The sequence below is a fragment of the Apodemus sylvaticus genome, chromosome 20, assembly GCF_947179515.1.
Source record: "Apodemus sylvaticus chromosome 20, mApoSyl1.1, whole genome shotgun sequence".
Taxonomy (NCBI): Eukaryota; Metazoa; Chordata; class Mammalia; order Rodentia; family Muridae; genus Apodemus; species Apodemus sylvaticus.
Window position 1 is genome coordinate 48,596,799 of NC_067491.1, and position 14,390 is coordinate 48,611,188.

Genomic DNA, 14,390 nt, shown 5'->3' on the forward strand with positions numbered 1-14,390 from the left:
ACGGTCTAGTGAGCATAACTATTTTTCCTCAAAATGATGTTCAAGAAAATGATAGCATGATGATACTGGAAAATGATCATTAGCATTTCCCTTTGTTTGAAAAGAGCCAATCTGTCTCTGTTCAAGGACTGTTGTCTGCGTTAAATGTTAGTATCTCAAATGTTTAAATCCCTACTTACCAAAAGGTAGACTCGATTGCTCTGTGAGTGTGTGTGTGTGTGTGTGTGTGTGTGTGTGTGTGTACATGCTCATGTGTGTGTTCACGTATGTGGGGGGGGTCATCATTCAACACAGATTTATTGGGAATCTTCTACACCTGTTCCAGGTACCAGGTTAATCAGTAACCAATAACATAGACATACGCTCTGAACTCACAGGGCTTGCAGAGGAAGACAAACATTAACACAGACAATACTGGGACCTTGCTAAATCACCTGGAAGACTGCGCATGGTAAGCTCACAGTACCTGGAGGGAGCCATCCACGTGAAGTACCCCACACACGGAGCCAGGGCTACACTGGCTCTCAGACGGCAGAGCTGCGCATGGGCCCCTTACAGAGGGGTGGCCCACGAGTGACAAGTGACCACCAGAGAAAACGGAGGGAAGTAAAGGGACCTGAGGGGATGGGTCTACTCCAAAGAAGCAGAATGTGTAGAGCCAAGGACATGAAGTCAGGCTAGGAAGTGAATCCGGCCCAGGGCACAAGGCCTGGCAAGTCTCACTGAGGCTTTCTGCGCATTCCCTCTTATTCCGCATCGCCAATGCAAAGGCAGGTTCTCCTGTGAGCCAGTGTAGGGTGAGGACCAAGGAGGAAATCTTCTAAAAGCCTGAGAGGTTCCTCTGTCTGTCTGTCTGTCTGTCTGTCTGTCTGTGTGTGTGTGTGTGTACACCTCTAGAAGGCTAAACTCCAGTATCAAGGACAAAGAGCTTCAGACTCAACAAAAGCCAATGCTGAGCCTCCCTCCCTCCTGTACCCACAGAGGCCCTGGCAGTCTGGATGTCAGGGTGTTAGTGCTGGTGGGGGCCTGGACTAGGTGCCACTGAAGGCCTTAACAGGAGGCTTGGTGCTCAGGGAGCCTTTGATTGGAGAAATGCTCAAGGACAAGAAAAGCAGACAGAGGCGGGTCACAGGAAAATGGGCCACAGAGTAGCTGAATCTGCAGCTGCACTCTCTCAGCAGCCGCTCTGCCCCCTGCACCCACTTCCACCTCATCCAGGAAGCCAGCCAGCGCTGGGGAGCACAGGCAGCCCTGAAAACAAACAAAACAAAACAAAACAAAACGCCTAATCAGGCTGCAGTGGTAACAAGGCCTTTCTTCTACTTGATTGTGAATGGGAGTGGGTGTGTCTAGTGTACCTGGGGGTGGGAGGGGGTGTTGTTTTCCCTCCAACTCAGAATGCTAATCCCAAAGTAAAGAACAACAGCAGCAAAATAACAGTAGCAGCGGAGGAGGACCGAGGACCGGAGAACCGGAAGGTGCCATGTCAACTCCTGTCCAGCTTTAGGGCTAGGTTTTACCAGGAGAAAGGTTAAAGAGCTTGGGTAAACTGCTGAGACTCCCCAGTTAGTACAAAGGGAGACAGAACCGCGGGTCAGGCCCAAAGCCTCCTTTCCTGAGCCTCCATCATGAATATGGACTGGGGTTCTCCCAGGGACAGGTGTCTGCAGTCCGTTGGCTTTCCTAAACGCGGCCTGCTGCAGCCAGGCTAAAGAGCTACTTGTTAGTGTTCTGAACCCCTTTAAATAACAACTCACCTTGGGAATAGAATCATAATTGGGTGTGTTCAGCTGAGCTTACATCATCAGCTGTCTAGCCCAAGCGAACACCTTGGGGATGTGCCAGAATAGGAAGGGTCAGGAGGCTGATGGCGGCTGTCACACCTGCTTCACAGACCCAGGGGGAGCAGGCAAGGGAACCCCAGCCATCCACATTCTCCCCTGCATGTTCACAGACACACACCCGGCAGACAGACAGAGACTCGAACACCCGCACCACAGCATACGGACTGTATGAATGCATCCAGAGGCACTGAGAGGCACCTCAGTCTTCCTCGGGACCTAGAAGCACACACAGGTAGATGAGAAGAGGTGCACCAACGGGCACCAGCAGGCAGTCAGGGGCATATGGATGCCCACATATGCAGCAGGAGTACAGCAGTGATAACCGCTAATGTTTATCCATGCTTTTTGGACGCTAGGACCTGCACTGACTGCCTTTGTCTTTTTTACTTTATCCTAGTTAATCCTTTAAATGCCTAAGGCACTTTTCCTTTTAAATCCTCATTTTATAAATAGAAAAGCAAAGTTGGGTATGGCAGGCTTGTGGTCCCAGCACGTGGGAAGAGATGGGCCTTCAACACCATCCTTGGCTATACAGAAAGCTTGAGATCGCCCAGAACTATAGGAGAGCTGTCTGAAAACAAACAAGAAACAGATAGGAGGAACCAAGCCACAGAGAGTTAAAACTTACCCAAGGAAGCAAGCTGAGCACAAAGAGGAGAGAGAGAGAGAGAGAGAGAGAGAGAGAGAGAGAGAGAGAGAGAGAGAGGAAAAGGAGACGGAGATACTAAAATGTCTGGATCATATAGGGAAGAGCCTCTGGGAGGAGAATAGCCCAGCCCCTGGGCTGAAAAGTTCAGTGTTAGGGGCAGGGTTTGCAGGTAGAGACCGAAGGGTTCTGGGAGAACCTGGAGGCCAGGCCTGCCTCAGTGCCTTGTCCCAGGGTCCGAAATCAAACACATATGACCAGGAAGTATTGGCACAGGTTCTCAGGCTCCCAGGACAGCACGAAGCACAACACAAACATGTCCCATGACTGTCACCATCACAGCCCCCACCATGAGTGTCACCATCACAGCCCCCACCATGATTGTCACCATCACAGCCCCCATCATGACTGTCACCATCACAGCCCCCACCATGACTGTCACCATCACAGCCCCCACCATGACTGTCACCATCACAGCCCCCATCATGACTGTCACCATCACAGCCCCCACCATGACTGTCACCATCACAGTCCCCATCATGAATGTCACCATCACAGCCCCCATCATGACTGTCACCATCACAGCCCCCACCATGACTGTCACCATCACAGCCCCCACCATGACTGTCACCATCACAGCCCCCATCATGACTGTCACCATCACAGCCCCCACCATGACTGTCACCATCACAGCCCCCACCATGACTGTCACCATCACAGTCCCCATCATGACTGTCACCATCACAGACCCCATCATGACTGTCACCATCACAGCCCCCATCATGACTGTCACCATCACAGCCCCCATCATGACTGTCACCATCACAGCCCCCATCATGACTGTCACCATCACAGCCCCCACCATGACTGTCACCATCACAGCCCCCATCATGACTGTCACCATCACAGCCCCCACCATGACTGTCACCATCACAGCCCCCATCATGACTGTCACCATCACAGCCCCCACCATGACTGTCACCATCACAGCCCCCACCATGACTGTCACCATCACAGCCCCCATCATGACTTGTCACCATCACAGATCCCATCATGACTGTCACCATCACAGACCCCACCATGACTGTCACCATCACAGACCCCATCATGACTGTCACCATCACAGCCCCCACCATGACTGTCACCATCACAGCCCCCATCATGACTGTCACCATCACAGCCCCCACCATGACTGTCACCATCACAGCCCCCATCATGACTGTCACCATCACAGCCCCCACCATGACTGTCACCATCACAGACCCCATCATGACTGTCACCAGCACAGCCCCCACCATAACTGTCACCATCACAGCCCCCATCATGACTGTCACCATCACAGCCCCCACCATGACTGTCACCATCACAGCCCCCATCATGACTGTCACCATCACAGCCCCCACCATGACTGTCACCATCACAGACCCCATCATGACTGTCACCAGCACAGCCCCCACCATGACTGTCACCATCACAGCCCCCATCATGACTGTCACCATCACAGCCCCCACCATGACTGTCACCATCACAGCCCCCATCATGACTGTCACCATCACAGCCCCCACCATGACTGTCACCATCACAGCCCCCATCATGACTGTCACCATCACAGCCCCCACCATGACTGTCACCATCACAGCCCCCATCATGACTGTCACCATCACAGCCCCCACCATAACTGTCACCATCACAGCCCCCACCACGACTGTCACCATCACAGCTCCCATCATGACTGTCACCATCACAGACCCCATCATGACTGTCACCATCACAGACCCCATCATGGCTGTCACCATTACTGGCACAACACACCTTGCATCTCAAACATCACCCATCCAACGTAGAACTCCTGACTTCCTCCAACCTGCCTGCCACCACACTGGCGCCGCCAGTCCCCTTCAACGGCCCTTGGCTTTCATTTAGTTTCCTAAAGCCCAGAGGTGGGAGTTAGCCACCGTCCCCCCACTTCCTTTAACCTACACCCAACTCTTCAGCAAATTCTTAGCACAGGCCCTTCTCCACTGCTATTACCCTCAAGCAATGTGTTGGTCGGCTTGCTAGGACCGTTTCAATAACCAATAGTAAGTGTCCTTCCCTGCCTGCAAGCGTCCATTCCCCACACATCAGATTGATTTGGAAACAAGACATGTCACTCCCTGGTCCAAACTCTACCCTGGCCAAGAGATGGCAGTGGGAGCCCAGGCCCCGGCTTTGGAGGGAGAGGTGTGCCTTTTCCACTCTCCCCCCAGCCCCCCAACTCCGGCCTCCAGCCCAACAGTTCTCAAGCTGTGGGTCGGAACCATTTTGGGAATCAAATGGGGGTCAAATAGCAGATATCGTTCATAGGAGATATTTACATTACGATTCACAACAGTAGCAAAATGGCAGGTATGAAGTAGCAATGAAAATAACTTCGTAGCTGGGGACCACCATGACATGAAGAATTGTATCAAAAGGTCATAGCATTAGGGAGATTGAGAACCACTGCTCTAGTCCAAGGCAAAAGAGTTGAGCCTTTCAGGCACTGCCTCTGGGTAGAAAGAATCTGTTTCCTCCAGGCTGACCATGGGGAGGAATGGTGCTGGGGACTCATTTGAGAGATTCCTAGGAGACTGTTACCTGGGGAGAAGGAGAAGGAGGCTCTAGGAAGGGAGAGGCTGGACACAGGGGTGAGGCCATAGAGGATTTAGATCAAAACAAGAGAATGCCAGACCCAAGGACAAGAGCAACAACTGCCCATTTCTAATTCCGCTGATGCTTTAAAAAAATGCTAATTATCCTTTGAGTTGTTATTTTACTTTTGTGGGAAAGAACACATTTTTTAATGGGTCTCCTTTTTATATTAAGATTCATGCTTTTTATCAAAACCAATTGTTTTCTGGTTTTAGGAACTTTCTAGCTTTAGTCTGACAAGCGGTGGGAGGTGTTTAAAGCAGCCTTGTTGGTATTTATAGAAAGTAGAAGTGAGTCAAGAAAGACCAGCGGGGAGTGGTGGGGGAGGGTCTGTCCACTTTCTGCCCCGTAAGGCTGGCTCTGCTACCTACCGTTGGCTCTGTGCTGGAGCTCCAGGATGAAATAGTGGATCACGGACATGATGTCACAGCTCTCACACGTGCTGCCCACAAAGTACGGGATCAGCAGCACCCCGGGGTGTCTGCTTCGGAAATCATTGACCCAGTTGGCGATCAGAGTGGACTTCCCACAGCCTCGTTCCCCGGACAAGAGCAAAATGGACTTACAAGTCGGAAGGGAATTGATTCTGAAAAATAGAAAGGTATGTGGTAAGCTCAAATATTAGAGAGGGGGAGAGGGAAAGGGAGAGGGAGAGGGGGAGAGAGAGAGGGAGAGAGAGAGAAACATTTCCTGATTTCCTGGGTACAGTCTCCCCTCTAAGATACATGATGCTGTGGCCTAAGTTGGCTTTGTAAGTCATTTCTCCTTACAAAACTGTGGTTTTGTAGACATGAGATCAGGAGAGTAGAGACTTAGTAGCTCCAGAAGGCTTCTCTGGTTCCATCTGAGGGCTGTCGGACATGAACTTCAAGCATGGTCAAGGGCTTCAGGCCAAGGGAGAAGGCCCAGCCCACTGTCCTGTCTGTTCACTCTGCACACCTCACCACCACCAGCCGTCCTTGCTGACTGATGAATCCCATCGGAAGAGAATGAAGAACAGGGGTGCTGATACACCAAGAACGATCATCAATCCTGAAACCCGTAGAACTGGAGTTCCCGCTACCTCGCCACCGTTAGCACTGACTGAGACATGCTGAACCTTTGCCAGTGCGTGGTAACTGGTAGCTCTACATAAATAAGTCTGTGTTCCGACAAGAGCTTGTCTTGGTGCTTTTCCAGTTTTCTTCCCCTCTTCAGGACAGGGTTTCTCTGTCTAGTGTTTAGTTTCGCCTGTCCTGGAACTCACTCTGTGGAACAGGCTGTCTTTGAACTCAGAGATCCACTTGCCTCTGCCTCCTGACGAGGAGGCTGGGATTAAAGGCCACCACCACCCAGCTCATGTGTCAGGAGTGAGTGGGTCCAAGGCACTTTACTTTGTGGTCAAAGTTTCTGTGTGTGCAGAGGCACTCAGACCTGTGAATATCATGATGGAGACCTTGCGACTTAAAGTTATTTTACTCTTGGGATAGGGCTTCATGTCACTGACGCTGGCCTCAGACTTTTTAAATAGCCAAGGATGATCTTGATCCTCCTCCTTCAACCTCGCCAGTGCTGGGTTCACGGGCTCACACCCATGATCGCCTCACACTGGTGATCGAGATAGATTGATATATATTAGCTAGGTTTAGTGATGCTGATGTGTAACCTCTGCTACCTGAGATGCTGAGGTAGGAAGATGACAAGTTTAAGACCATCCTGGATAAGCTTTATGGGGAAAAAAAAGTAAAGTAAAGTAAAGGAAAGGAAAGGAAAGGAAAGGAAAGGAAAGGAAAGGAAAGGAAAAATGTCTGTGGGTATAGTTCAGTGGTAGCGTGCTTGCTATCATATGTGAGGTCCTAGGTTCAATCCCTAGCACAAAGTGTGTATGTGTGTATGTGTGTGTGTGTGTGTGCACATGTGTGTGTACACATGTGAGTTTGTAATGTGTGTATAATGATTTTTCACTGGCAGTAAAGTCCCCAGAATTATCTTCCTCTTGACTAGCACAGCATCTGACAATAAACTGTCAAATGGATAAATGAATGAATGAATGAAATGAACCCCGTGAGCCTGAATTCAGATTCAGTAATGTAAGAGGGTTGGTTAGAAAACTCACTGAAGAGTTCCAGGACAGCCAGGGCTATACAGAGAAAACCCTGTCTCAAAAAAACCAAAAATCAAAAAACAAACAAACAAACAAACAAACAAGAAAAAAAACCTCACTGAAATAAACACCCCTTCCCCAAGTCAAGTCATTAAAAAGGAGTTATTTCACAAAAATTCAGTCTCATTCGTATGAGTCAGACATCAATGCTCTATTACTTAAATTCCTTCACCGAGAATTTTCCAAAGTGGGATATAACTTTGAGCCCCGCCTCTGCCATCAGCCAGTGTGAGCTTGTTGAAAGATGTCATATCAGTGACCCATGAGGCCAGGTGACCTCAGCCCACACTAGTTTCCCTGCAGCTGCCTGGCATCTTGGCTATTTCTCCCCAGGGCATCTGTATTGACAGTTACTTCTATCTGGAATGTTCTTGTATGCCATGTTTGCATAGCTGGCCGCCTTACCTCTGCTGCCTACCCAAACATCACCTTGTCGCCCAGGGCTCTCCCTCACTCTATCTGCTGGCCCCTTTCCAAGGTTCCACAGCGCCCTGTTGGCTCTTGAAGACTCGGGGCACTGCACACTCCTCGTCCGCGCTGCTTAGTCCTGAATCCAGGAGCAAAAGTCACAGAGGCAGGGGTCTTGGCTCTTGTGTTCGTGTAGTGTCTCCGAGTCTGAAACTGTGTGTGCACGACACAGGTCAAATCAATGAGGATAAATACATGTGTGATGAATGCATCTGCATAACCAGAGGTCAGCGCGTCCCGGCATCCTCTCAAAAACAAATGGAAACCTTATTTAAAAAAAAAAAAAAAAACAAACCACTGAAAAGAGGTTGATATATGACCTGGTATGCTGGCACATGCTTGTAACTTCAGTAATCAGGAGGCAGAGATGGGAATATGGCCAGAAGTCTAAGGCCAGTCCAGACTAAGTAGTGAGTTTGAAGTCAGCCAGGGCCACACAGAGGGACCTAATTGAAAGAGACAGAAAGAGATAAGTAAAGAAAAAAAAGTTGGTATTGAGCCCGTGCTTTGCAACTTAGAGCAAAGAACATTCTTCTATTGACTAACACATGGGATTCAGGAACATACAGTACAGAGCTGTTCCAGGTGGCACAGCAAACAGAGCTCTAAGTGTTTCCATACAGTTAAAAAAAAGACTATGTAATCACTGTGTTTTCATTGTGTCTCAGTTGAATTCTTCAATTAAAACAAAATCCATTTGAATGATGAACTATTCAAGGATAATAAACAAAAATGAGAAATAATCTATTAAGCAAAAAGAACCTCAGTTTTAAAGATCCCAGTTGGCTGGTTTCCATTATACAAGATTATATAAACGTCGTCGGTTTTTAACTTCAGAACATGTCCACTATCCAAAATAAAAGCTCTGTCACTTTAAATAACCCCCCTCTCTCCGTTCCCACTTGCATCTCTCAGCTGCTGCTCCCTAACTCTGTGCTTCCGTGGATTTGCCTATCCAAGCCTAACATGTTTAATCATCACCCATAGATGTCTCCTGCAGTATTTAAAGACAGTGACTGAGTATCATGCTGAGGTAACCAAATATATTGCCTTCCTCTTAGCGTGAGTGCCGGACCACCAGAGACCACTGGTCACTCTGAGCGGCCTGTGACGGGTGTATTAAGCTGAGGACAGTAACTGCAATGGCAGCCTGTACCATTTCAATTGCTGTGGCTTTGTTTCAAATCACCAAATTCTTACAAAATAAGCCAGCTCTCCAGCAAGAGCCAGAGGAGAGGGAACAAAATATTGTCAGTTGCCTTCCCCTGTTTAGAAACGAGACACGGAGGGACGCTGCAAACAGCTCAGCTCCATACTGTTCGTTTGCTTGTAGTTATTCGTGCCCGTGGGCAGTACACAGAGGACTACAGTCTCCATAGGGGAAGGATGTATGGGGGTTGGCTGTACTGTGCAGAATACCAGATACACCAAAAAGGAGCTGATGCTTTTGATTCCTTGTTAACCCAGATATGATACGGTCTATATTTTAATAAGTACTTGGTGAATATATTAATTTAATGTAGAGTGATATGGTTAGGCACTCTTTGTAAATGACGTAATAATCCAAACATGTCCGCGCTCCTCGGTTTCCCTTGCTTGCAGTCGCTCGGTAATTCTCAGGAATGCATTAAGCAAATTTTGAGGTAGGAGACTTCAGGGGCTTTTCATCTTCAGAGCACCAAGAGTGTGTGTGGAGTACAGAAAAGCTTCGAGAAAGCAGGGGGGTCGCCAACACTCCAACCGAAGCAAGGCTTTCGATGTCTTTTGTCCTTTATTTCTTTCCTTAATCTAATGTTTTATTTACATTTTTGCAACATTTAAAAATTAAAATGTAATTACATAATTTCTTAAATTCATGGCCTCGTTTTCTTTATAATTATTGTTATTTATACATATATGCTTATATATCAAGCTGGCTGACTTAATGTTGTTAGTATGTATATGAGCTCAGGCTCACACTTGGTATTAGATGACAAACTGGAAGGCTCATCCCGGAGGAAGGCATATTCTCCTTTTCTCAGCAGGAGTTAGTTGCACGTAGTTCTTTGTCTAGGGGCAGGTCCATCAGATTTCCCGCTTCCATGCTAGCATGTCTACTGGTTTAGCATGTCTACCGGAGCTGACTTGGTTAGGAAGCCATGATGCCAAGGTCTCTGGTGTAGGAAAGTCATGGGGAAGTGGAGGACAGACACTCTGAATTTAGAGGCTCACACTTATTAAAGTCAGGTCGCTTTGCTCTAGCCCCATAAAATAAACTAGGTTTTCCGAACCTCTTACCTGAGAATGGAGTCTAACCCCGAACCTGCTATAGTACTGTTAGAGTCAAGATCAAAGTCTTTTATAGCAAATCTTTCCAATATTTCAAAGGTTCTGTTTGACTCCTTGGAAATAACAAAAACTTGCTTGCAGTTCTCCGCAAACTCTTCATGATACAAATTCTCAAAACTGTGTTTGTAGTCTTGACAGTGGGGAGAGATAAGGAAGGTATTAGATTTTTAGTTTTACATCTTCAGTCCTGTGTGATTCTTCTAAATGCCCAGGGAGAACCCCAGTCCGTGTCTACACTGCTTTCTCTCTGCGGTTGTATCATATTTTATACATATATAGTCTTCTACTATATAGAAGACTGAAAGCAAACCATAGACCAGTGGTCCTCAACCTTCCTAATGCTGTGACCCTTTGTTTAGTACAGCTCCTCCTCATGTTGGGGTGACCTGTTCCTCTCCCCACCCCCCACCCCCACCCCTGGCCATTTTTTTTTTTATTTTGGTTTTTTGGATTTGTTTTTTTTTTGAGACAGGGTTTCTCTGTGTAGCCCTGGCTGTCCTGGAACTCACTCTGTAGACCAGGCTGGCCTCGAACTCAGAGATCCACCTGCTTCTGCCTCCCAGAGTGCTGGGATTACAGGCGTGAGCCACCACCGCCCAGCCAAAAATTATTTTGTTGCTACTTCCTAACTATAATTTTGCCACTGTTATGAATCGTAATATAAATATCTGGTATGTAATCCCCAGGTTGAGACCCACCCACAGGTTGAGAGCCACCACCATATAGACAGACCACTTAACTTTCCTCGTGCCATTTGCTCACAGAATCCAACTCTCAGGACCTCAGAGTGACAGCGATAAAAACAAAACTAGATTTGATATATATATATATATATATATATATATATATATATATATATATATATATAATCTGTCTATTCAAACTGCTAGCTAGTACAAAGACAGTTCCATACTGTGGTGTGTGTGTGTGTGTTTGTGTGTGTGTGTGTAGTAGGTGTATGTCCTCCATGGCAGATGTTGGGGAATAAATCATATTTTAGAGTAAATTGTTCCAATATGGACAATAACCACAGGCACAGATGCAGCTCTGCCACTGGGACATCCTTTAAATTCTGGTAGGATACGGAGGGACAGACAACTAGATGATCTATCTCTAAGGTTCACTCCAGCTCCAGGTTGCTTCGGTTCCAAGCGAAACGTTTGATTAGGGGTCAGGGTGATCTGGCCTCCCAAAACACCCTCCTCACAGGAGAGACACACACTCTCCAAGTTTAGTCAGGGGCAGGGCTGGGAAGAGGGGATGGAGGGCAGTATCATGAAAGAGAGCACAGGTTGGTCTGCTACATTCCCAGAAGACACCCCTGTACCTCCACAACTAACTGGGCTTCCCTGTGGGTTGAGATTTGAGCTGGAACAAACTTAGAAACTTAGTCTGGCCAACACTAGCTTCCAAGCGTTTCAGCAGAATTTAGGAGGACCTCACAGTTCAGCCTTCTGTGATCAATTGATCTTCGGCCTCACTCAGGTTTCTCTATGGAACAACTCAAGTATCTGTAATTGATTTATAAAGTCAGCTTACAGAAAATGGATTGTTGCAGCACTTTCATCCATGTGTCATGAGACTTCCAGGAGCCAAGAGGCTAAACTGAAATCGAGGTTGCTTCCCAGGCTCTATATGTTAGCCTGCTAGCACTCCTTCTAGGCTCTGCCCAGCGGTTACCTAGCAACAGCCAGGTGGCCTTGGCTTGCTAGTCTCTTGAAAGAGACTGTCTTCTCTTCCCTCTGTCTGTCTGTCTGTCTGTCTGTCTTCTCTGTCCTTTTCTGTCCCCCCCCCTTTATCTTCCTCTATTCCTTTCTCAACCCCCTTCCTATGCCCCCAAATAAACTCTATTCTCTACTACAGCCTTCATATGACCTGTACTCGGGGGAGGGATGCCTCAGCATGGGCCCGCTAAGGTACCTCTTCCACTGTACCATACCACACTCTACAAAACGTATCACTATATGTACTTGCATACCCATGAACACACAGACACACACAGACACACACACACACACAGATGCATTCACAGACTCACCCACATGTACACTGATGACTTACATTGCTTTTCAGAAACTACCAATAGACTGTGAGACCCCACCTGAATTATTAAGGGTACAAAAGGTCATAAGGAAAGGATTTAATGCCTGTTCTAAAGCTTTTTTTTTTTTTTTTTTATGATTTACCCACCATGTGTCTTAGTGATTTAGTGTAAATACACCCATTTTAGAATGAAACCTAGGGCCTGAGGAGATGGCTCAGCAGTTAAGAGGACATACTGCTCTTGCCAAGGACCTGAGTCCTGTTCCCAGCACCCCCATCAGGGGGCTTACAATTACCTCAACTTCAGCTCCAGAGCATCTGACACCTTTTGTCTCTGGCGGTGTATTTCTGAGTTCGAGGCCAGCCTGGTCATGTATACCTACACTCATGTACACCTACCCCCACATAGCCACACTCACGTACACAAACACAAGTGATTTTTGTTTTGTTTTGTTTTGGATTTGTTTGTTTTTCAAAACAGGATTTCTCTGAATAGCCCTGGCTGTCCTGGAACTCACTCTGTAGACCAGGCTGGCCTTGAACTCAGAAATCCGCCAGCCTCTGCCTCCCAGAGTGCTGGGATTACAGGCATGGACCACCACTGTCTGGCTCACAAGTGATTTAAAACTAAAAGCAAAGCCAGGTGTGGTGGTGCATGCCTTTAAAGCCCAGCATTTGGGAGACAGAGGCAGGCAGATCTCTGAGTTTGAGGCCAGCCTGGTCTACAAAGTGAGTGCTAGGACAGCCAGGGCTACACAGAGAAACATTGTCTCTGTGTAAAACAAACCAAAGAAACAACAATAAAACAACAAAACAAAAACAAACAAACAAACAAACAAAAAGTCCAAGCCGGTCAGTGGTGGCACACGCCTGTAATCCCAGCACTTGAGAGGCAGAGGCAGGAGGATTTCTGAGTTTGAAGCCAGCCTGATCTACAGAGTGAGTTCCAGGACAGTCAGGGCTGTACAGAGAAACCTTTGTCTCAAAAAACAAAAAAAAAACAAAAAACAAAAATCCAAAATAAACTAACCTTTCAATAATATTCAAAATCAGGCCAGGAAGTGGTACACATGCCTTTAATCCCAGCACTCAGGAGGCAGAAGCAGACAGATCTCTGTGAGTCTGAGACCAACCCTGCTCTACAGAGTGAATCAGTACAGTACAGCCAGAGCTACATAAACCCATTCTTAAATAACAGCAGCAGCAGCAGCAGCAGACTAATACAGGCCCAATAGGATGGCTCTATAAGTAAAGATATTTGCTATGCAAGCCCAGAAACCTGAGTGCTAAACTTGGCATAAGGGAAAAACTGATTCCACAATGCTGTCCACTGGCTTCTGCACGCCGTGGCAGCACAAGTGCATCACACACATGCACATGCATGCACATCACACACATGCATGGCACACACATGCACACGCATGCACATGCATGCACACACATGCACACACATGCACATACACATACATATCACACACAAACATGCCCACCCAAAACCACTTTAAAAACTAACATAAGCCGGCGGTGGTGGCGCACGCCTGTAATCCCAGCACTTGGGAGGCAGAAGCAGGCGGATTTCTGAGTTTGAGGCCAGCCTGGTCTACAGAGTGAGTTCCAGGACAGCCAGGGCTACACAGAGAAACCCTGTCTTGAAAAAAACCAAATCCAAAAAACAAAACAAAACAAAAGAAACTAACATAAGTACAGTGATCCCACAAGGTGGCCTTAATCTGCATCTACAGAAAAGCCTGATTCTTCTTCACACTGGTGATTATTAATCAGATGGGCTTCACACTAAGATCAGGAAAAGAATAGTAATATTGGCCACATTTTCACACGTGAACCAAATATATGCATTCTTCTGTCCCCATTTGTTGGTATTCATTCTTCTTACAACTGCTCACAGCTGTCACCATGAGTAAACACCCCATGTTGACTTCCTTCATTGCTGTTATTTCTTTCATGATATTTACTGTTAATCTGTTTTATGTAAGAAACCAGGGCTTATCAACAGTAACTTTCTGAATTCCACAGCTTGGAACTGGACACTAGGATCTAGCACAGGTCTGAACTGAGAGTCCAAAGCCCTATCCCAACAGAACTTATGTGGTCTGTATTTTTTGGCCGCCTCACATCCCCCTGGCTTCATCTTGGTTTCAGGAACAGCACTAGATCAGGATCTGGGGTTCCCTCAGTCTCGGTTCCCGTTCTTCAGCTCCTGACTGCTCTTCTGGCTACAGGATTA

General features: G+C 47.2%; 1 protein-coding gene across 3 annotated transcripts in view; it reads right to left on the reverse strand.

The window, feature by feature from the left end:
* LOC127671124 (tetratricopeptide repeat protein 41) overlaps positions 1-14,390 on the reverse strand; it is a 62,457-nt gene that overhangs the window by 37,265 nt on the left and 10,802 nt on the right. For all 3 annotated transcript variants that reach the window (XM_052165804.1, XM_052165805.1, XM_052165806.1), the window contains exons 3-4: positions 10,052-10,232; positions 5,535-5,749 (exon numbers count right to left, since the gene is read on the reverse strand). In XM_052165804.1, the coding sequence (XP_052021764.1) occupies positions 5,535-5,749; positions 10,052-10,232 (396 nt within the window). The remainder of the gene's footprint in view (positions 1-5,534; positions 5,750-10,051; positions 10,233-14,390) is intronic.